Here is a 22,102-nt window from a genome sequence, read left to right as displayed (position 1 = left end):
GTATTTGTAGAATATTTCAGCATAGGATCAAGTACGTAAGTAGCTAAAGGAATGATAACTATTACTGAGCACAACTAACAGAATAACACTGCATGCTACTCCCATGTTAACTAACCTCATTGTGTTAGGAGAGATGAACATTACTTATCACAACTAACGGAATCACACTGCATCATGCATACCCACCCCAATGTGTTAGGTGTCTTAAAACCTTTTTGCTTGCAATCATACCTTACCAACTCCTGAGCTGGATGTCTATAATAATAAAATTTGTCAAACATAATTTCCTTTTTTCTCCTATCTCCATTTGCAAGTGATAACTTAGTTCATACGTTCATAAGTTAATAAGCAGGTTTTAGGGCATTATGTTTATGTTTTCCTGTTTTGTTGCAAAGCACTAAATGCTTTGATGCAGGTTTATACTTTTCTTGAGAGAGAAACGTAACAACTTAATTGGCTTAAACTTGTCCGTTTAATACATTCCTTAACAAGTTATCTCTATAAAAATATGCAGTAAAGCTACTGCAGTAATTCAAGTGGAAACTGTCAAATACAAAATCATATGAGCCAAATCAATTTTTTGATTTATATAACAGTCTACGCATATACAGAATTACAGATTTTTTAACGATTCCAACATGTACAGGTTTGGTACAATACAAAGTGGACAGAAGCCAAGATTATTACCTAAATTGACTTTAAGTCATTCGAATCATCTTTGTATCAATACAAACGACAGAGGTCTGATCCCATATTTGAATATTGACATCATGTTACATGGATAACTTACTTATATACCACACATTATAGACTATTCATTCTACTATAATAAATATAAACATATTTACTGAAAGGTTGATGTAATGGAGAGAGTATCTTATAGTATCTCTACTACAAAATATCAGCACTGACAAGAAGAATTATTGCGATATCCTGTTTCACCAAGGCCTTTTACAAATAAAATGTCTTTACTTATAGATTAATCAGATAAAGATAAAGTTTCAAGTAAAGAAATGGGTCTTGTACTTGTGGTATAGCACACCTGTCGGGTAAGGGGGGGGGGGGGGGGGGGGGGGTCTTGGTGCCAAACTATAAGTTCTGGCCAACAAATCATATGTGACAGTGATTCTTCCTTTGTTTTGAATAAATAACACTTTCTCAAAACAAAGCAGTTTAGTGTAAATTCAGGTTGTCAACATTTCATTTTAGAAATATGGCATATCTTAAGCTTAAATTCTAAAATAATGTACTTCTACATGCTCAGTGATGGAGACCAATTACTTTTGAATATATGGCATATCTTCAGCTTTAATTCAAGAAAAAAGTTTAGAGCACTCTTTAAGAATATTTTTACACTTTTACACATTACAGTACTGGTAAACCAAAATATCCAGCATCATTTACTACAGTTCATTATTAATAGCTGTCAGTTTGGATGATTACTGGCTAATTACAGATAAAGATGGGGAATTCAAAGTCTTTACTTAACAGAAATGGCAACACTGCCCATCATGTTGCTATATAATCTGTGTTGGAGACCCCTTACAGTGTTTTCTCACATTGAAATTTGTAAATATGGCACAATGTCCCCCTGTTACACATATTCTGAATGAAAAATCCTGTCTCTGCACTAGAGTCAAATCTCTGATTTAATTAGTTTTAATAAACAATTATCTTGTTGAGGTTCACCAAGAGCTTGAGAGCAAAAAGATACCTATAATACCCTCTAATGGATGGCTTTTACTTGAAATTTCCAAAGATCTCACTCTTTCCAATAATTTACTTTGTCAAAATCTATCATTTTACTTCTGATTTAGAAATAGGCACTTTCTGACACAAAACCAACACACTGTTTAAAACTTCTGATTTCTGAATCAACATTGTAAGTATTACCTGACAAAGTAAATTTTTGGAGAATAAAATTAATACATGCCATGGCTTTTGTGAGTAATTACCGTATAGCCTTTTGCTTCCAAACAAGGACTCGCTACTTAATTGGGTCTTAGTTCCAACCTATAGGCTGTTATTCTACATAATCATGAGATCTTTGTACCACACCTCCTACAATTGTTACTTCTGTCTAACTTGTTATAAAATGACATTGAATATCAAAAGAATGAAAAATGTCTTTTATGGTCTCTAGATAAGATAAAAGAAAGTTATTCTTGGTCACTTACTGCAGATGTTCATAGCTTTGTGATTGAAACAGTGAATGACACTTGTTATCTAGTCAGTAAGTCAAAAATAACTTTGTTTTATCAATACAGTCTAGCAAACATGAAAGAATAGTTATTTTCAAATAACATATTCAAAGAGTTTGAAGACTCTTCAGGTCCTAAAAGCCAAACTAATACATTACTGCCATCAAGCAATCTTTATTCCAAATATTCCATTTCACACATCTTATTTTTCATCTAAACAGGTGATTTGCTTTCTTAATAAAGTGCATAAATTCACCCTTCAGTCTGTAACTCCACTTTTAAGTTTGATTCAAAGGTTTTCTTTCAAACACAATTGCACTACAAAGCCAAAAAAAAAAAAAATTAAACAAATATAATTTGTCTTTATTCAAATGTAAACTTGGAATTATGTAATTATCCCTTTTCTGCATTCCATGTCACCAGTGGACCTTTTTGAAGAAAGACAAATTCAAAGGAAAGACGAAGACAACAAGCCACAGTGTGTGTGCGTGTTGAAAGGGGAGTGAGGGACAAGAGATGCATGAGCAGACAGGGTTTCCTTTCCATAAAGTTTTACAGGAAATCCTAATCTACAAACTAAGATGGTCAGGCTATGGAATTACACCGATATATTTTCAGTGCAGATTGTCACATAACATGTGCATCAAATGTGAATGGGATGACTTTTTCAGGCTTTTTTCCAAGGAAAATGGGTGTTGATTCAAGTGTCTAAAAACAAGTCTTCATGATGGTTTCAACACTTTATCCTAAAAAGTCACCAAATAAGTGAAAGTTTCACAGGACTACAGATGAAATAAACTACAATTTTATTTCTATAAAATAATAAGCCCCATCACCACATATTTTATCATTTATGACAAAAACCTTATTTGAAATATCCTACCTAAAAAATCACTGGCGACCAATACGCCTGACACAAAAAAGATATTGGGGCCAGAATCCACAGATAATCAGTTCATCCACAGTACAAATCTGCACTGAAATACTACTAGTACCTTTCAGTCATCTACATTTATCATAGAAAACGTGGAGATTTTCATTTAACAAAAATCAAGATCGATATCAAAAAATGGTCCTTAATATATATTTCTTTGAAAACATAAAGCATGTCAACCCCCATTCACACCTATGGGCATGGTTTTGCTGCACTGTCCGTGGAGAGCTGTGGTCACTTATTGGGAGAAGTCTGTGGACTGGCAGGCGGAGTGTCCCATTTTTCATGTGTAACTCCTTGCACTAGATTTGTGATATGTACGTGCACAGCCTGGAACTTCTCGTTCTTTGGAGGTACGTGTACAACCTGGTATGTCACTTCATCCCCCTCTTTTGGGACATATTCTTCTTCAATGCTGGAAATAATCAAGACATAATGGGGAAATGTGAGTTTTAGAGAAATTCTTAAAATTAGGATATTTTTTTTGAGTGGCAGTGGCAAAATTGAAAAGCATGTTTCCTTCAAGTTCTATTTTGTACAGTTAAAACACCATAAATACTACATAGAAATATATTTTAAATGATTTCAAAATTATGTAATTGAAAGATTGATAATTTCCACCCATCACTTTATTTTTTCTCCTCTATCCCAAACAATTCAAAATTCCATTTATAATATGTAGGACTCAACAAAAAATACAGGATCACAGATACTTGGACAATTAAGACTTTTATATACCCCAATGAAATTTTGCTATTTTAAATCAGCTTATTGACAAGGCAAGCAAAACAGTGTTCCAAATAATGCATAACAGAATATTTTATAAATTATGCCATGACCAAGATTTTATGACAATCAGTTGCATATAAATAAATTCTGTGGGGTTGATAAATTGCATGATAACAGCGTTAATCAAAAACAGGAGATAACAGTTGAACAAATTGTTTATTACTATCATTACAATGATTTGCAATCATTGTAAAGATAATACAAAAAGTTAAACACTAAGACTTTTAAGTATAATTGATGAACATGGCATAGTAGATTAAAGCCACATATATCAGCTTTTTGATAAAAAAATTTAGAAAGCATCTGTCACTCATTCTCATTAAAATCTCACAGCTACTTTGAATAATTTTTTTCCTCTTCAGCTACCAATTAAAAATGTGCAGCTATTTTCCATGTCATGCCTACATTATGTGATCCTTTTTATACTTATATTTGCGTCTGCCAATCCCTTGAATCCCATTAATCTTTTCATTTTTGAAACCCCATTACTGCAATACGAAGAAACATGCTTTGAAAAAATCAATATGTAGGATGCCCTAATCAAAACTTACATAATACAGAAACAAAGGTACTTACTCTGATATATGTACAAATAATGGTTCACCACCTGCGGCAGGAATGATAAAACCATGGCCCTTGGTTCTGCAGAAACTTTTCACTTTGCCTTTCAATACTGGGCCCTGTTTGGCTCTCTCTGACCTGAGAGGACAAAATAATCATATCAGTGTCATCATCAAAGGCATAAAGTACACATATCTGAAAAGAGTAATAAGCTTTTCACTAAATTATTAAATGAGAGTAATTTTTCATGAGTAGTTGTGCTATAATTAAAAATTATCAACCTGAATGGTATACCCAAACATTCAGATCCAGCAATATTTCAAACAAAGAAAGAAAAAAAGAAAGAAAGAAAGAAAAAAAATACAATTTTAACTTTCACCCAGTCTGACGTACATTAACGCTTTTAAACATGGTGCCAAATAGCGTGAGAAAACTACAGAAAATTGGTCTATAACATGATTTTTGGCCCCTCCATTTACTACAACACGCAATACTAAATTACATAGCAGAGCCCTGCTGACTGTGTTTTTGTCTCCCCTGGCCCTGGGGCAATGTGTTGTTGGTATGTTTCTATCAGAATAGCTGAAATGATTATATGGACACTGGTGACATGCAAGCTATCCTACCATATTGTTTTATCTGTTATTTTCCAGTGACAAAGATAAAAATAAATCAAAATATAGTTTTACCGAGAGAAAAAACTGCAGGATTGCAGTTATTATTGACAACAAGTTATTAAACACTGTTCTTTCCACTAGGTACCCCTGCCTGTTGTCGGGAGCGCCCAGAGATCAAGAGATGCTCCCGACAACGTAATTATGTAATTAGAATCCATTAACTTTTGGCGCGCTGATTGGGCACGAACCTGCAGCAGAAAATCCGCATAAGATCGTAGCAATAAAAGAAAGTTGTATAAAAGATAGTATTTGTAAAGAATCTTGGTCAGTTATTGAATAAAGCAGCGTTACGTTGATTTATCCTTGTGGTTGACTTGGTTTCTGTCGCATACACTTACATAAAGTTTTAGACCAACGAATCTGGGATCGATCTTGAGAGTGAAAGGTTACTTGTGTAAGTGAGTGTAAGTGAGCGATAGTGAGTGAGAACTTCCTACGATTTAGTACGTTCAGTACACTGTGTTGCTGTTTTATTTGTAAAGGGCCGTTTCACTGTCTCAAAATTCTGTGCTCAACAAAACAACATCAAAATGAAGAGTACAGCATTGCTTAGGGGAATAAGTTAATGAACTGCTGATACTGTTATTTTAAAAGGAGTAACTAGAGGCAAATATTGGAAAAACAACATAACATCTTCTATTTCCCACTGTTCATTCGTGTGTGCATGCATATGCTCGTGTGCGTGTGGTTCCTTTGCTCAAATTTACGGAGTGATTAATTTTGATTTCTCACATGGCTTTCAAATGCAAATTCATGTATTGTGACAAATGTTGCAAGGTGTATATAAGCACTGTCTTCGAGTTATTTCTGTGCAATATTTCATCTCAGGGAAGTACAATATGTTCCACACCTATAAAGTGTTTCTTCATCTCTAAGCATCAATTAGTTATCTTCTCCTACTTGGTGATCAATTAAAAAAATATTAACTCTAAAACCATCTGTAAAATGTGATGCCTATTCCAATCAACAAGTCAATAAAGAAATAGCCATAAATGTTTAAGTAAGATATGCTAAAGGAAATGACTTCCAGGGAAAACCACAAAAAGTAATCAAGTAATTGCACAAACCAATTCCATTAAAGAACATCCTTACCATTAAGAAAATCCTGAAGGACTTATCTTCAGCAACTACGATAATTGTCATAATTTTCTTACATGCCTGTAAGTGTCACCCAGTAAGTAGGGGTGCATTTTCGTTCCAGATATTAGGTCTTAATTCAGAATCATACAGACTATGAAGGTGAGATTTTTAAACATCCTAACATGTCATTATTTTTTTTAAAGCATCAATCTTAAATAATCATACACTGATAAACAAATGTGACACCTCATGTGACATTATCATCATTCTTTTTTTTTTTTTTTTTTTTCGTCCACGTCCAGAACTCTGGGTCAGACATGCACCCATCCCCTTCTTCTATCCCTTTTTTTAATGTGATCTGTTACAACATCAAGCTGCCACAATTAGACCATTAAGACCACACCTTAACTCCATCAGTGTTAAGAAACCTATACTAGTCAGCTGCTGTAGTCATCCATTCACAACATGTGCTTCATTACTTAAAATAAAAATTTCAAAGTCATATTGTTGAAACCATTTAAGATATTGACATTTCTGGAATTTTAAATTCTTCGAAATAATTTTTTACTCTTGTTCTTCTAGGGCTGGACACTCAAGAAAACACAACACTGACGGCAACTGCCAGACTGCTTCCATCGTTCTTTACCCAAAATGTCTGGGTAAAAATAAGATTCATCTAAAAATATAATACACAAGGCATAGCAGGCTGTGTAAAGCCATGCACTGAAATCCCATTCTTTTAACTGACATTCAATGGAAATTGCTAAGTGCCCTTTCCTTTATTTCCAGGGCTAAATATGCTTAAATGCAGTAAGCAGCCAGACTACATATTGAGCTGTTTGTAATCGCAGAGCTATTCATTCTTCACATCTTCTCAAGAGACAGGACTGATATGATACTTCCTGCCTTTAATAACCAGATTGGTCTTTATTGCAGCACTGGCTGATTATTTTGATGCACTCCTATATTGACAAAGGCATCCCTGCTTTTTTGTATAATATTCCTATCTGTCAATGAGAACTTCCACATAATTCAATCATTTTATTGCTAAGCTAAGCGACAATTAGAGAAACTTAAAACTGATATATATTTACAAATCTAAGCTATTTGGTACTACACATTTTAAAAATGAAATTTTAAAGGAGTTTAACTATCGTGATAATTACTGTAACCAGAGGCCAAAGGCCTCGGTGGGATGAAAAAATGGGTGAAAAATATGTATCTTATTCCATCAAGTTTGGCCCAGTGGTTAGCTCCTTTTTTATTATATTGTTATGCATTAGTAATAATGGAAAGAATGTGAAAAACCACTTCAGAGACTGAAGTGAAAACACTGCACTTACAACGAGCAAATATGCAAAAAAACTTTTCAAGCACTTTCTGTCAGGACAACTTCCCAAGCAAACTTAGGTTGAACATTGATCTTAACTTGAAGACTAAATATTCTGTATCTACTTCATTCTAGGATAAACATGTAGTTGTGAAGTAAAATAATGTGTCTAATGGTCTAAAACCCAAGTCATTTCTTACCTTTAACAAAGCCAGTCCCACATTTTCATCTACATGGATTACTATCAATTTATCCCAGGCCAAATTCTTTGACTGTCTTTATTCAAGACCAACTTTTGATTCAAGTTCTTTTACTGGTTACACTCTTAACTCAGGGTCTGCTAGTGGTCGGTTACAAAATTGATATTTGATTAAACACAGTTCCACGATTAACAGGTGTAATGATCGAGATCTAATTTATCATCAGGTATAGTCATTACAAGATCAAAGACATAATTTGGGTTGAAAGTCACTAGGTGCTAATAATGCACATTGCCAATGTGTTCAGCCATGAACTAGTTTGCCGTTTAACTTCATATTACTGCTGTCTTCTCCCCAACCTTTTTCTGCCCACCATTGTCTGATCCATATCTGTATTTTATTAACGAGCTCAATCTTCTTGAAACACACACTTCTCCCATTTCCGGTATGTTCTCATTTCTGATAAATCAAAGTCATTTTTTATTTCAGCTTTGAAATAAAAGTAATCTGTAGTGCCTTGGTGGAATGAGGAAGATTTCAGAACCAACTTAATCAGGGTACAGTTTTGATAGTTTCCAGAGCACAGTTCCAAGAACAGCAATCAAATGATATACCCATAAAATTGTGATCATAGCCTTTTTCCTTTTTTTAACACCATGGGTCATAGAAAATGAATCATTGTGATCAATAAATAGAGACTACATCACTATTTTTCACTTTTTTTTTTTTTTTTTTTTTTTTGCACAATATCCCAGAATGCAGACCACTATAAACATTACATGCAAAAGTGTAGAAGGAAAGTTATGTTCAGAAATGCCATAAGCTAAAAGGTAAATATCCCTGTTCTCCAAGTCAATGAGATCCAATTCCCTTAGAATAGAATCACTATAAAAGCAGATACATTACCATCATATACATTAACTTTTCCGAAAAATTGACCTTTAAATATCACTAATCACTTGAAATTGTCCAGTTTGATTGAGCAAAAAGAAAAGAATTTTATCTGGTATAGCTTTCAGGTAACTGCAGGTACATATTATGATATATGGTATATCCCCATGACACTTATCCCAAACAAAATTTCTGGACTTTCTTTTTGTGTAAAACATACTGCTTACTAGTAAGCAGGTAAAAGACTGGTGTTATCAATATATGATTACTAGCAGTAGCTTCACACTGCTGTTCGCCCAGGGGACAAGAAAAAGTCATGTCCTAGATTTTTTTCAATACAAAAATTAATATATGCTGTTCTTATGACAACATTCTGATTGGTAGATCTACATTTCATGAAGGCCACAAACTCTTCATCCACAAGAGAACTACATTAAATACAAAGAATGTTCTATTAATTCATATATAAACTATGGATATCTTCTATCAAAATACTGTGACTAGACAAAATGTCTTGTCACCAGTTATTCCTAAAAGTTAAACTATAGCAGCTTTTACACACATCAAATTGCTGGGGCCAAATTAAATAAGACAAAGTCATCATCATCACATTTACTTACACTGAATTTGTCCTCATTCTCCTTGTAATGATAGGGCTGGGGATGAGGAAATGGCCATGTTGAACAGGGGATCCTGGGTGATGGCCTCCTGGGGAATCGTTCACTGAATGCTTCTGAGGAATATCTTTAGGAGACTGCATCTTGCGCAATAACAAGCCGAGTATTGGATTCTATTCAAAATGCTGCCAGTAATGGACTGATTTAGCTGAACCTGAAATGGAAGGAAGAATTCATCTATATTATATGCATCGCTTAACTCATACTAGAAAACAGACTCCAGTGCATCACACCATGCATCATCACGTCACAAATACTTGTTTCAAGTCAAGGGTTTCATCTTTATCCTCGGAAACATCAATATGTTATGCAGAATCCAATTATTTACAGAATCATCACTCTTTGTGGAATCCTTTTAGATAATGTTAAATGGACTGTATGGAAAATTTTGTCTAAAAATGTTCTTCAGGCATCTTTACAATATTGTACAGAGCTTGCCACTCATCTAGTGAACTACAAACATGGACATATATCTTTTTAAAGTCATTAGATTCTTCACTTGGCTTAAGCATTGATGTGCATTCATGACAGACATTCTTTTGCTGAGCAAAGATATTTATTTCTCTTTATTCAAAATAGAGGAGAACAGCCATTAGACAAATAGACTGCATTCCCACAGATTTAGATTGATCCATCTAGATCGACCTAATTCCCTGGGGGTTCACGCTAAATTGCTGTCAGCCGAGCAAAATGCTGAAAATTTCTTTTCATTTAGACAGTGCTGACTTCTGGCACATGCAGTGATGACTTGAACTTTTCAACAGGGAAAACTGTGAATTTTAAGATTGCTGACTTTCCCATGGTATAGATACACAACATGTTAAAAAGCATATCTATCTTAGAAGCAGAATCTTCTATTGCATTTCCACATTAAATGCCACAGTAAGGGCAAATATCTACCAAGTGCAGAAATCTGAGTGACTTCCCCAACTGACGCAATACAGAAATATAATTGAAATCAACAACTTCTTTGAAACCTAATGGATTCTCAGGAACACACTCTTTGTGAAAAAAAAGCAATAAACCTTGACATGCAATTCTCAATTTTCTGCTTTGCCGCTGTTCTCCTACTGACTTTCTTCCCCACCAATTTGTTAAATGTAATTATCAGCCTGACCAAAAAATGTTCCACTTTATTCACTCCCAGCATTATAAATTGAACAATTATAGCCCATTAAAACTGTTCCCTCATGACAGGCTGCCGCTGTTCAGCAGCAGTATAATGTGCTGTACTCAGGGGCAGGTGTCATCTATTCCAGGATAAGGTGCGAAACTACGTCAAAACCTACAACTGGAGGGCAAGGGCAATTAGACAGAGAGAAATCATCAGCACCTCTATAAGTAATTTCTTGGGTTATTACAGCCAAATGGAATATGTTGTCAGACTTAAAGATACTCTATGAGGTTTTCTTAAGAGCTTGAGAACCTGTTAATCTCATACACAGTCCCATAAGGATTTTAGACATTCTATTTTCAAATCATGGGCCTAAGTTTTAAAAAAAATCTCGGACTTAATATTTTTAAATTCAGCCATGGGTCAGGCCAGAATTTAGTCAAATATCTCAGAATTCTGTGATTCTGCAGAAAGATTTTGTATTATTTCAACCCATTCCATCCCTCCTTATTGGTAGTCATCTTTTAAAACATATAACTGAAATAATCTAAGACAAATCGTCTAGTCTCCAATCAACCTTTACAACACTTCAAAATCCACCAGAAATTGGCATCCTTAAGCCAAACATTCTACTGAAGGTGTTCTATGCTTTATGATCATTTAAAATACTTAGTAAATGCCTACATGGGGGTAATGCAGTATACCTGCTTTTTCATAGCCTAAACACAAGCCAAGTCCTACCTCTGGCACATTCCTGGAATGTTCCCAGTTCTCTGCGACCAGGTTTCCACAGATTTAGATCGATCCATCTGGATCGACCTAACTCCCTGGGGGTTCATGCTAAATTGCTGTCAGCTTCCAGGAGCCGAGCGCGCACAAAAGTTAATTATCCCCTTACAGCTTTTAGTAGGTGGGACAGACATTAAAGCTGGTTTATCGATCTAAATATCTGTGGGAATGGTCTCTATTATTGCTGACATGTAAACACTGCATTGGCACTTTTCTAACAGATACAACCAGGCAAACATTCCACACACAGAAACGTCTGACAGGTGAGACAGGTGAGACAGGTGAGCAGCAATAAAGTGTTATTTCAGATCAGTGATCACCATAATGAGCATCCCAGACCCCACTACCCTTCCAGCTCAACTGCAATATGGCAGATCTCCACACACATTAATTATCTTACCCATGGGAGTCAATATCTCAACCATTCACTTCCTATAAAACATATGTTTCTCCATGTGAATATGTAACAACTTAATTATTAGCTAGTACTAGTGCTTCACAAGGCATTGATGGATCCATCACGCATTCATTCTGCCATAAGAAGCTTCTTTGCTCTGACATACAAAAGGATTAATGCTATATACAAAGGCTTCAGACAGTCAAGATCACAAATATCAAAAGGTTTTACAAAAGTGTTCAAAACAGGACTGTAGCAGCAGTTTAACAGCTCATTAATAATTTTTATTCAAAGTGGGAATAATGATTTCATTAAATCTAGATAAATTCAACCTCTTGACTACACAGGCTATTGACATAGTGAAATAACATGATCTGCAAGCCTTTCTTTCCAACTATACATCTCTTTAAAATATATCTTTTTAAACTATATTTTAACAAACCAAACAGATATCAGAAAAGAAAGGTTTCTTTAATGGTCATTCCTGATACATTCCAGAAAATTCTGTTAAAATATTCTCACATACAGAATGATGATAATTATTAAGCTGAAAAATTTTGTCTTACCATGAGCTTGTAGCCAACATGAATGTAAGCCTTCATCAGTCTTTCGTGAGTTGTTACTTGTAGCTTATGCTTAATTATCATCATCTATGATCCAAATACTGAGATAATTAGGGTTTTTGCTCCTTTATCCTTATATCTTCCATCTTTAATTACACATGCCATTATATAAAACATACATTCTTACATCATTACCTTTTTTTAAGGATAGCAATCAATGTTAAAGCACATTTCATGCACTATTAAAGATCAATCTAATCTGGAATCTATACATCACTGTTTATTACTAAACCCTAAAAGAGAAATATATGTTATGGACCTCACCAAAATATACTATGATGCTCATGAATTGTGAATGTTTTCTAAATTCTACATTAAATGAACCTGATGATCAACCATGAAATTATCCCATAATTTATATTGTCACATGTTGATACGGTAATATAGGTTTATATGTATTTATGGATAATTGCTTTAAACCAACTTATAAATATTTTATCATACTATGTAATGCATTTGCACATAATACACACAATCTGAATGTAGCTATTATTCATATATAATGATTATATAGGGGATAATAACAATGGAAAAGGGGGGGAAATTCCCTTTTGGATGAGTTTTCACCATCGCAACATGGCGCAGGTGTCTTACAACCAGAAGACAATTACTGTCGGATTTCGATGTTAACCACCAACACTGTGCACTGTTTAGACTGAATCATTTTAGATTGCAAAATGAGCCTGACTTGTATCATTAGCTGACCAGTTACCAGAGAGACACCTAACACTGTCTGAACAGAAACCTGAAGCCATTCCCAATACATTTTCCTAGACATGGACCTGTTTCACTCATCACCTCAAGTTGGAAGTCGGGTTCTAACTCCAGACTGAAGAATTTATAGTCTACTTTGACCCGAGACAAATCAAGGGTGGTTTACCAGGCTGTCAGTCTTAAACATTAGCCTCTTACAATTCTTGTGAAACAGACGAGTACTCAGGCCTGTACCCAGCAATTACAAAGGGGGGTCTTTCTCTGAAAAGTGGACCTTTTACCATGAAACCTTCCATGTACGTAGATAAAATTTTACTCAGATTGGACCTTTTCCTAGCAAAAAGGGTAGTTCTTTCTAACCCCCCGAACCCCCCTGGCTATGGGCCTGCTACTACACCAAATATAAAGCAGACCAAAAATTTTAGTCTTAAAATTGAGATCAACTTTTGACTTTAATCTTTATGTAAAACTGGGCCCATTTCACAAAACTACACAAGTTGGGAAACAATATCAGCTAACATAAGACTACAAGAGAATTTTTATAAGACATCCATGTCTTTTTCTTTTTTCAGTCCAAACCTTAACACAAAGAACAAAATGTCTTAACACTGTTTTCTATTCAGTAGTGACTAAAGCTGATTTTGGTAAATCAACTTTTTAGGCCAGATGTTAAGCCTTTGAAAAAGAGTCTGGTGTGGCTAGGCTGATGTCATCTAGTGTTTTAAGTGAGTTGAGTAGATTTAGCACTTTTTTTTTTTTTTGAGACAGAGACCATGAGAAACTCTAGTTCGTGGCATAAGTTGAAATGTATTCCCATGTAAAACTAGCTTAATAGATATGATGTTATTTTTCCACTCCTTAAATAATCTACTGATGAATCCAATCTACTGAGACACTATTAAAGTGCAACAATACTACAGACATGATAATTCAATCTGTTTCCAACTTCCTAACCAACTTTAGAAGGTAGTCTGGAAATACCACCCTTGATTATCTAGGAAAGAAATGCCACAAACAAATCAAAACTAAATGGTGAAATTCAACTGTCTGGTCATGTGTTAAATTTTTCAGCGATAGTCGGATAGATAGAAATAACTACATTCATTCCATTTTCATTTCTAAGAATCTTTGGTGAAACCACTTGTACATGTTATCCATTTCCTGCCAGATAGTCCGGTTGCTTAGGGCAAAAAAATGGCCAAATCGTGACACGGCGGATAAAAGCACCAAATTTTGCATGTGGGTACCTTTTGACATACTAAATCAAATTAGAGCCGTAGCCCACGGAAAAAAATTACCGTTTGGCCAAAAAATCCAAAATGGCCGCCAATTTGTGAAATTCTGTATAAATATATACATACCTATGTTGATTTTTATCAAATAAAGTATTTTCTCAGTGTTTTCCACATCCTTATTACCCATATTATGCATATATGTCAGATAACAAACGAGTGTCCTTGGACTTTTTGAAAATCCAAGATGGCCGCCGTATGGCATAGGAATACTAGAACATGTACAAGGGTTTTCAACTAATGCCAACTAGGAAGATGCATTGCCCACTATCTAATTAATTTTGTTTCTGAGTGCCTTATTACAGAAATAATATATTTCTGGTGAGTAACTAACCTTTATTCTCAGGCATTTCGAGAAAAATCCAAGATGGCCGCCATATCAAAGAACACTATAGTATACACATAGGGCTTCTTCTGCCATGGAGATATAATATTAATTGATAAATTAGGTTTGTTTCTGAGTATTTTCCACATCTTTTTAATCCACATAATATATATGTGATGAGAATGTTATGTGTATCCTTTTTGAAACAAAACAAAATGGCTGCCATTATCCATAGAAGGTGGGGTTAAGTTAATACCTGCAAGAGATAGGTTTCCATATAAAATGAAGCTAAATTCAGTTGTTTTTCTTTTATTATTATTTTTTATTATTATTATTATTATTATCCCATGATACATATCTGTTAGATAATTAATGTCCATATTTGATCATTTTGGGGAAATCCAAGATGACCTTCTTTTCCCCATAGGAAAACTGGTGCATTGGATTTTATAGGTAAATCAGGGTCATTATGATATTTTGTCAAAATACTTAAGAGTACACAATTGTTATCCACCAGATAGATATCTCAAAGTCCAAAAAGAATGTGGGAAATACCGAGAAACAAAATTCATTTTATATTGAACCCAATGTCTCTCTGGCACTAGTTGACTGTACTATTTCTATTGTGAATTGGAGCAATCTTGCATTTTCTCAAATACGCAAGATGCACACTTGCTACACACCAGATTTATATATAATATAAGAATATAGATTATATATAAGGATGTCAACGTGTTTGAACATCAAACGGCTTTATTTCATGTTGCAATCAATGTCTGAACTGTTCCATTAATTGACACCTATGTGCATTTGAATGATATATTCCTATCGCAACTGGCAGCTATCTTGGGTTTTCTCCAAATAGTACTCAAGGATACATACACTTTCTACACACACAGAGTCTTTCATAAGGATAAATAGGATATGAAAGGGAAAACGTTTAAAAACAATCCAAAGTTAACTACATTTAAATTGTACTCAGTGTATCTCTGGCATTATTTGATTATGTGTGTGAATATTCTAATGACAAAAGGCAGACATCTTGAATTTTTTTCAGAATATCCAAAGATACACACATGCTACAGACAAGGTATACATCATTGGGGTAATAATAAATGGAAAGAAATACGTAAATTATTTTTAAAACAAACCCATGGTAATGTAATTGTATAATGAACCACATGCAGCAATTGAAACCCACCCATTAGTATTCCTATGTCAAATTGTAGCTATCTGTAGCTACCCACCAGATATATATATATCATAGGACTAATAAGGATGGGCAAAACTTGATAAGCAAACACAATTTCACCCTGGTAGTAGATGGAAAGCCATGGATGTGCAGTTGTAATTCCAGTAGTATTCCTATGGCCAATGACGGCCATCTTGGATTTTCTCAAAATGATCAAATATGCACATTTATTACCTGCTAGATATGTACCACAGTGTAATAATAATGTGTAAAACACTTAAAAAAATAAAATGAATTTGATAGTGAATTATGTTTTTCCTAGCTGGCATTAGTTCTAACCCTTTGTAATACTAGAAGATTTCCTATGACATATGGCAGCCATCTTGGATTTTCTCAAAATGCCCAAGGTTAGTAACTCACCACATACATATTGTGTGGGTGAAAGGATGTGGAAAACACTCAGAAACAAACTTAATTTGATAGTGGAAAATTAATCTTTCCAGTTGCCATTAGTTGAATCCCCGTATACTAGAAGTCCTGTGGCACATGGCAGCCATCTTGGATTTTCCAAAATGCCCAAGAACACAGTTACTCACCACAAACTATTATGTGGGTAACAAAAATCTGAGAAACAGACTTAATTTAATAGTGGACAACGTACCTTTCTAGCTGGTATTAATTGGGTACTAGTATTCCTATGGCTGTTTCTATGGCATATGACAGCCATCTTGGATTTTTTCAAGAAGTCCAAGGGAACTTGTTTGCTATCTGACATATATGAATAAAATGGGTTATTAGGGTGTGGTAAACTCTGATAAAATAATTTATTAGATAAAAATAAACATGGGTATGTACATTTTTCTAAAGAATTCCATAAATTGGCAGCCATTTTGGATTTTTTGACCAAATGGTAAATTGTTTGAGAGGGCTACGGCTCTAATTTGATTTAGAATGTCAAAAGGTAACTACATGCCAAATTTGGTGCTTTTATCCTCCGTGTCACGATTTTTTCCTTAAGCCACCGGACTAAGAGCCCCGACTTCCATTTTTTTTTATCTACCTCAGTATTCAAACAATATGAATCTACATCAAGTGCACAATACATTTCGTATATACAACATTTAGTGGAACTCTCCAAGACAAACTACACACACAACATTATTACCGAATGAATTATTTTCATTATAACATATACTAATATCCTTACAATTTAAAAGCAAATAAAGAATTTAGCTTTAATTTGGGTAGTATGAATTTGGATGATCATGCCTTGTTCCAAATCATATAAACGAAGACAAAGAACTACATTAATGCTGGGGGAGGGGGGGGGGGGCACTCAGTATGCCTACATGTTAAACAGGACAGTATACTTATGTCAACATTTTAAATGAAAAAATAATTAATAAACGGGATCAATAAATTTTGCTGGTTTCTTCAACGTCTCTTTAGCACCAACTGTATCTCACTTCATTATTCCTAAGAAAAATAAAGGGACTTTTTTGAAACCACTGTCATCTTCATTCCTGACATTTTCATTTAGCAGAGATGCATGTTTCTTTATAATTCAAAACTTCCCAAAAGAGACAAAACATGCATTGAAACAAAATGACAGGCTATCTAGCCAGGAAGATTTCTTTAAAAACAAAAAAAATTCCATGTGGTCAGGTGTCCCTTTCACCATTATCATGTATGAATCATCATTCCAAAGAAACCAACGGAAAAATTCCATGTCAACCAAAATGGCTGTTACCCAAAAGCATCCCATTTTCCAACACTCCAGACAAAACAACCTTGTTTTAAAACAAAATAATATGACATTTCTATTTGAAACCTAAATCCACATTCCATATTCCTGTTTGACAAAATATATCCCCTGAAAAAAGATGGTACTGAACTCATTAAAGTGTATGTAACATATATTTTTTCTTCAATTTGACATTCAGCATGCACAATATGTGTGTACATCTCCCAATGTACCCACCACAAATCAATTCAGGAAAGATCACTATGTGGCCTATTCCCTTCATAACTGTTTTTGTTTCTTGGCTGCTCATGGATAAAAATCACTATTACTGTATACTGCTGACTTTGCTGGATTGTCTTTCCACCATAAAGCAGGATTTTACCGGCTCACATTTGCACTACATCACCCTTCAAATGTTATGAATGCCAATGACTTTTTTTATATGTAAAAAAAAAGGTTCTTTATCCAGTAAACTCTAAGCCGAGTTATCTAGTACTATCCAAGACAAGAAAAACAAGCTCATCAACTCACATCAGCAGTGACAAAGACTGAAAGTTTTCTGTTCAATATTGATAAGTACTTGTTGTGAGCAGACACAGAACTAAAAACAAGATCTCCAATCTAACATTTGCGGAATGGGGACAGGTACAGCAGACCGCTCCTTATTGATCAATACGGTAAAGTCTTGAAAATTTCGTCGCTTAAAAATTAATTAATATTTTTAATTGTGTAAATCCGACTAATTTTTCAAAATTACCTCTCCCCGACTCCTGGGTATGACGAAATTTTCAAAAATCCGGTCTTTGGGCTTTTATCCTTAGCGACTGTTATCTTTGACCCTCCTATATTGTGGGATATTTAAAACTACTTCCTAAGTCGTTTTCTGGTGGTAAATAATAATATATTTATTACTGCATCTCGATTAAGTTAAATTTAACTTACTGTACCCGAAAATGTGTTGAGAATTATCTTCTCGGTAAGAAAAATACCTCCTGATAGAGGAGAAGGATCAAGATAAGCTTAATTGCCTCCTTGCATTATAACCTGGCCGCGACATATTTAAAAAAAATTATGCACTTGGCAACGTTTGTTGCCTGCAGGGCTTTTCCCAGGATTGAATGTCAGGCCTTCTAAAAGTACCATCTGTAACTTCCTAAAAATTTACAGGGAGTTAAAATAATTGCTCCCGCAGACGATCTTCCGCAATTTAAGTTTCTTGAACTTATATGAAAACTGAACGATCTCCCGATGATGATATGAAGATTGCCTTTTCGTCTCGCTCGGATCGCGAACGATCTCCCTCTGACGATCTTACGCGAACAAAGTCCTGGCGATTTATTACGCAAACGATTCTTCGCCGAAGATACATGTATGCCGTGAGCGGGGAAGGGGGGGGGGGTTAAAGATGAAATTAAAAATATATATTATTTATAATATTCAAAGGGGAGGGGGGGTTAAAATAATGATCTCCCGCTGACGATCGTTTGCAAACTAAGTTCCTTGTACTAATATGAAAACTGCATTTTATTATTGCTTACATCGCGAACAATCTCCCGACGATGATATGAAAATTGCCTTTACGTCAAGCTAGGATCGCGAACGATCTCCCTCTGATATGATCTAACGCGAACAAAGTCCTGAGGATATTACGCGAACGATTCTCCGCCGAATATATACCGTGAGCGGGGGAGGGGGGGCTGTTTAAAGATAAAATGAAAAAGATATTTTTTAAATCCAAAGTGTGTCTGTGTCTGGGGGGGGGGGGGGAGAGTGAAATAATGATCTCTCGCTGACGATCTTCCGTTAACGAAGTTCCCTAAATCCCTTGAACTAATATAAAAATTGCATTTCATTCTTGCTTACATCGCAAACGATCCCGCGATGATTATCTTACGCGAACGATTCTCCGCCGAAGATATGCCATGAGCGGGGAAGGGGGGGGTTAAGATAAAATGAAAATATATATAAAATATATATATATATTATTTATTAAATATATATATATTATTTATTAAATTCAAAGGGGGGGGGGGTTAGAATAGTGATCTCCCGCTGACGATCTTTTGCAAACTAAGTTCCTTGCACTAATTTGAAAATTGCATTTCATTCTTGCTTACATCGCGAACGATCTCCCGATGATGACATGAAAATTGCCTTTTCGTCTCGCTCGGATCGCAAACGATCTCCCGCTGATGATCTTACGCGAACGGAGTCTGCTATAAATATGAAAATTTTCTTCTTGTCTCGTTTGGATCGCGAACGATCTGTTGACAATATTACGCGAAAGATTCTCTGCTGAAGCTATGAAAATTGCCATCTCGTCCCATTCGCATTGCGAACGATCTCCATGGATGAGCCAGGTAATTGTTAAATGGTCCTAAATTGAACATGGACATGAATAGAAGTGACGGGTACATTTCCCTTCGAGATAATATCTTGATTTTTCATTGTGTCTTCCTCATTTAGGACAGCCGCCGATAACAATAACGGCGTTACAAATGACAAAGCCGCGGCCTGTGACTTTTATTTGCCGGCTTGATAACGCACCTTGAGCCAGGTAATAGTAATGAAACTATTTAGACAAAAGGCCGATGTTCCCGCAATTAAGAACGGGGATTCACATCTTAACCACTTATATTGTGAGTAACCGCTCGCAGGGGCGCACTATTGTTCCTATCTCCCATTGAGAGTGTTATCGGCAATGATATCCTGATCGTATGATTGTCTTGAATCAACTGACGCATTACCTTCATGTTTGAGCTGGACAACGCGGCCATATTTGGTGACGAACTTTTCAAAAATTATTGAGTACCTCATTTTCAAGGTCGACGAAGTTTTCAAGGGGAAAAAAATTACCTCGGCGGAAAATCGTCTGTCGACGAAATTTTCAAGAACGACGAAATTTTCAAGACTTTACCGTAAATCAAAAAAAAAAATCTTACCTGATAAACTTAGGTATAAAAATGATGATATTCCTCTTAATGGCAATAAGGACTGGCTGTAAAACTGACACTTATGTCAGTCTATTGAACTTCCATCCAATAGCATTTGATATCATTGAGAGAGAGAGAGAGAGAGAGAGAGAGAGAGAGAGAGAGAGAGACAGAGAGAGAGAGAGAGAGAGAGAGAAACCTCTTAATTTCTTTAAAGTGAAAGGATTAAACAAACCACAGTGTTGTATACATGAAGGTATAAATATGATAAATTTATTAATTCTGCTAAAAAAGACAAGAATTCATGTAACTTGTGAATATTAAATCAACCTCCACTTCATTATAAAAAATATGTTACTTGTATTTTTGCATCAAAATTTCGCATATGACACCTTCACTGGACCATAGCTCAAGTGTAAATCCCTGTCATCTAATGACCATTTCTAGCAGGGATAAGACTGCCATATATTTAAAAAAAAATTTGCAACAAAATATGGTGTGGGGTTAAGGGGGCCATCTAGGTTGATGATATTTTTTACTCCAAAAATGTCAGAAACCTGTTGATAGTAGGAAAAATCTCATCCCTGTTTCATGTTGGTTTTAAAGGCTAGTTGTCTGGCATATCTAGCATGATTAATAGTTGACACACAGCTCTTTTATTAGTGTAACTGATAATATATAGATACAGGGTGTTGACACTCTCACCTTCCTAGCCCATCTGCAGCACAAAAAGCACACAAAAGAACATTTGTCCACCAGGAACTTTCCCTCCTCCGTCACCAAAGTGCTGAGTGCTAAGTTGGGAAACAGCAGGTACAAATTATAAAGGGCTGGCATGCCCTGGGACAGGGTTGTACCAGTGGCATGAGACAGTAGGACAAAATTGCTTTTTTTTTTGGGGGGGGGGGGTATCACAAAAATATTATTGTGACGTATACTAAAGAACCATCCAACGAGAAGTTCTCACGCCAGTTTTATTGAATCTATATCTGGACTTACAATTTTAAAACCAAGACAAGGTTGCATCCTTTCCAGGAATAAAAAGATCCGGCTATTGTCTCTCGCTCAAATCAGTTACCAATACTTAGTTAGCAGAAAAAGACGCAACGTGGTCTCCATTATTTATAATAGCATAAATCTAGATATAGAATCGTGGCAATTCAAATATATGTGTTACCTCAACAGGAGGTCTAGCAATATTACAAAATTTTAATTACTCAATTTACATGAGTGTTTCTTTCAAAGATTTCAACAACACAAATTGTTGTCCGGCTAAAATGACCTTCTGTTGTTTGATTTTAAACTTGCCCACCTTATTTTGTCGGTTAAGCACGTCTTTCTTACTTGTCGTCCCCGTTGAAGATAATACATAGACTATGTTACATCCAAAGTTTTTGTCTATTTGTACTCATTTTATAACGCAAGACAGTCCATTGATGAACTCACCTTCTTCACGCCTCTATCAACCTGAACGGGTTCAATAAACATGGATGCCGAGAATCATGTCAAGGTCAGAGGTCGAGTAATCTCAAATCTCGTGTGGAATTTAAATCTATTTCAAACTTTTGTTTGCTGTACATATCTTAAAGAATCACTAAATAAAATAAAATTTAAAAAAATTAAATAATTTATATTATAA

General features: G+C 35.1%; 1 protein-coding gene across 3 annotated transcripts; it reads right to left on the bottom strand.

The window, feature by feature from the left end:
- Nucleotides 1–453: 453 nt before the first annotated feature.
- Nucleotides 454–22,092, bottom strand: LOC106153821 (cold shock domain-containing protein CG9705). 3 transcript variants are annotated; one of them, XM_013527919.2, is made up of 4 exons: nt 21,910–22,092; nt 9,284–9,494; nt 4,501–4,623; nt 454–3,550 (listed from the first exon to the last, which is right to left on the bottom strand). In XM_013527919.2, the coding sequence occupies exons 2-4, from the start codon at nt 9,421–9,423 to the stop codon at nt 3,370–3,372; spliced, it is 444 nt and encodes a 147-aa protein (XP_013383373.1). In that variant the 5' UTR covers nt 9,424–9,494; nt 21,910–22,092; the 3' UTR covers nt 454–3,369. The 3 variants fall into 3 exon arrangements, with proteins under 3 accessions (XP_013383373.1, XP_013383377.1, XP_013383376.1); XM_013527923.2 differs by lacking the exon at nt 21,910–22,092 and adding an exon at nt 21,776–21,800; XM_013527922.2 differs by lacking the exon at nt 21,910–22,092 and adding an exon at nt 21,169–21,307.
- Between the last annotated feature and the right edge of the window lie 10 nt (nt 22,093–22,102).

The sequence above is a fragment of the Lingula anatina genome, chromosome 2 (assembly GCF_051362555.1).
Source record: "Lingula anatina isolate TDL-2025a chromosome 2, LinAna3.0, whole genome shotgun sequence".
In the NCBI taxonomy this organism is placed as follows: domain Eukaryota; kingdom Metazoa; phylum Brachiopoda; class Lingulata; order Lingulida; family Lingulidae; genus Lingula; species Lingula anatina.
The sequence above is the reverse complement of the archived record's forward strand: the minus strand, read 5'-3'. Positions and strand labels throughout refer to the sequence as shown.

Coding starts and splice junctions, on each gene's coding strand:
- LOC106153821 (XM_013527919.2), bottom strand. CDS start 9,423: ATGCAGTCTCCTAAAGATATTCCTCAGAAGCATTCAGTGAACGATTCC. Junction 4,624..9,283: donor AGAATGAGGACAAATTCAGT/GTAAGTAAATGT, acceptor TTGTCCTCTCAG/GTCAGAGAGAGCCAAACAGG. Junction 3,551..4,500: donor TTATTTGTACATATATCAGA/GTAAGTACCTTT, acceptor GATTATTTCCAG/CATTGAAGAAGAATATGTCC.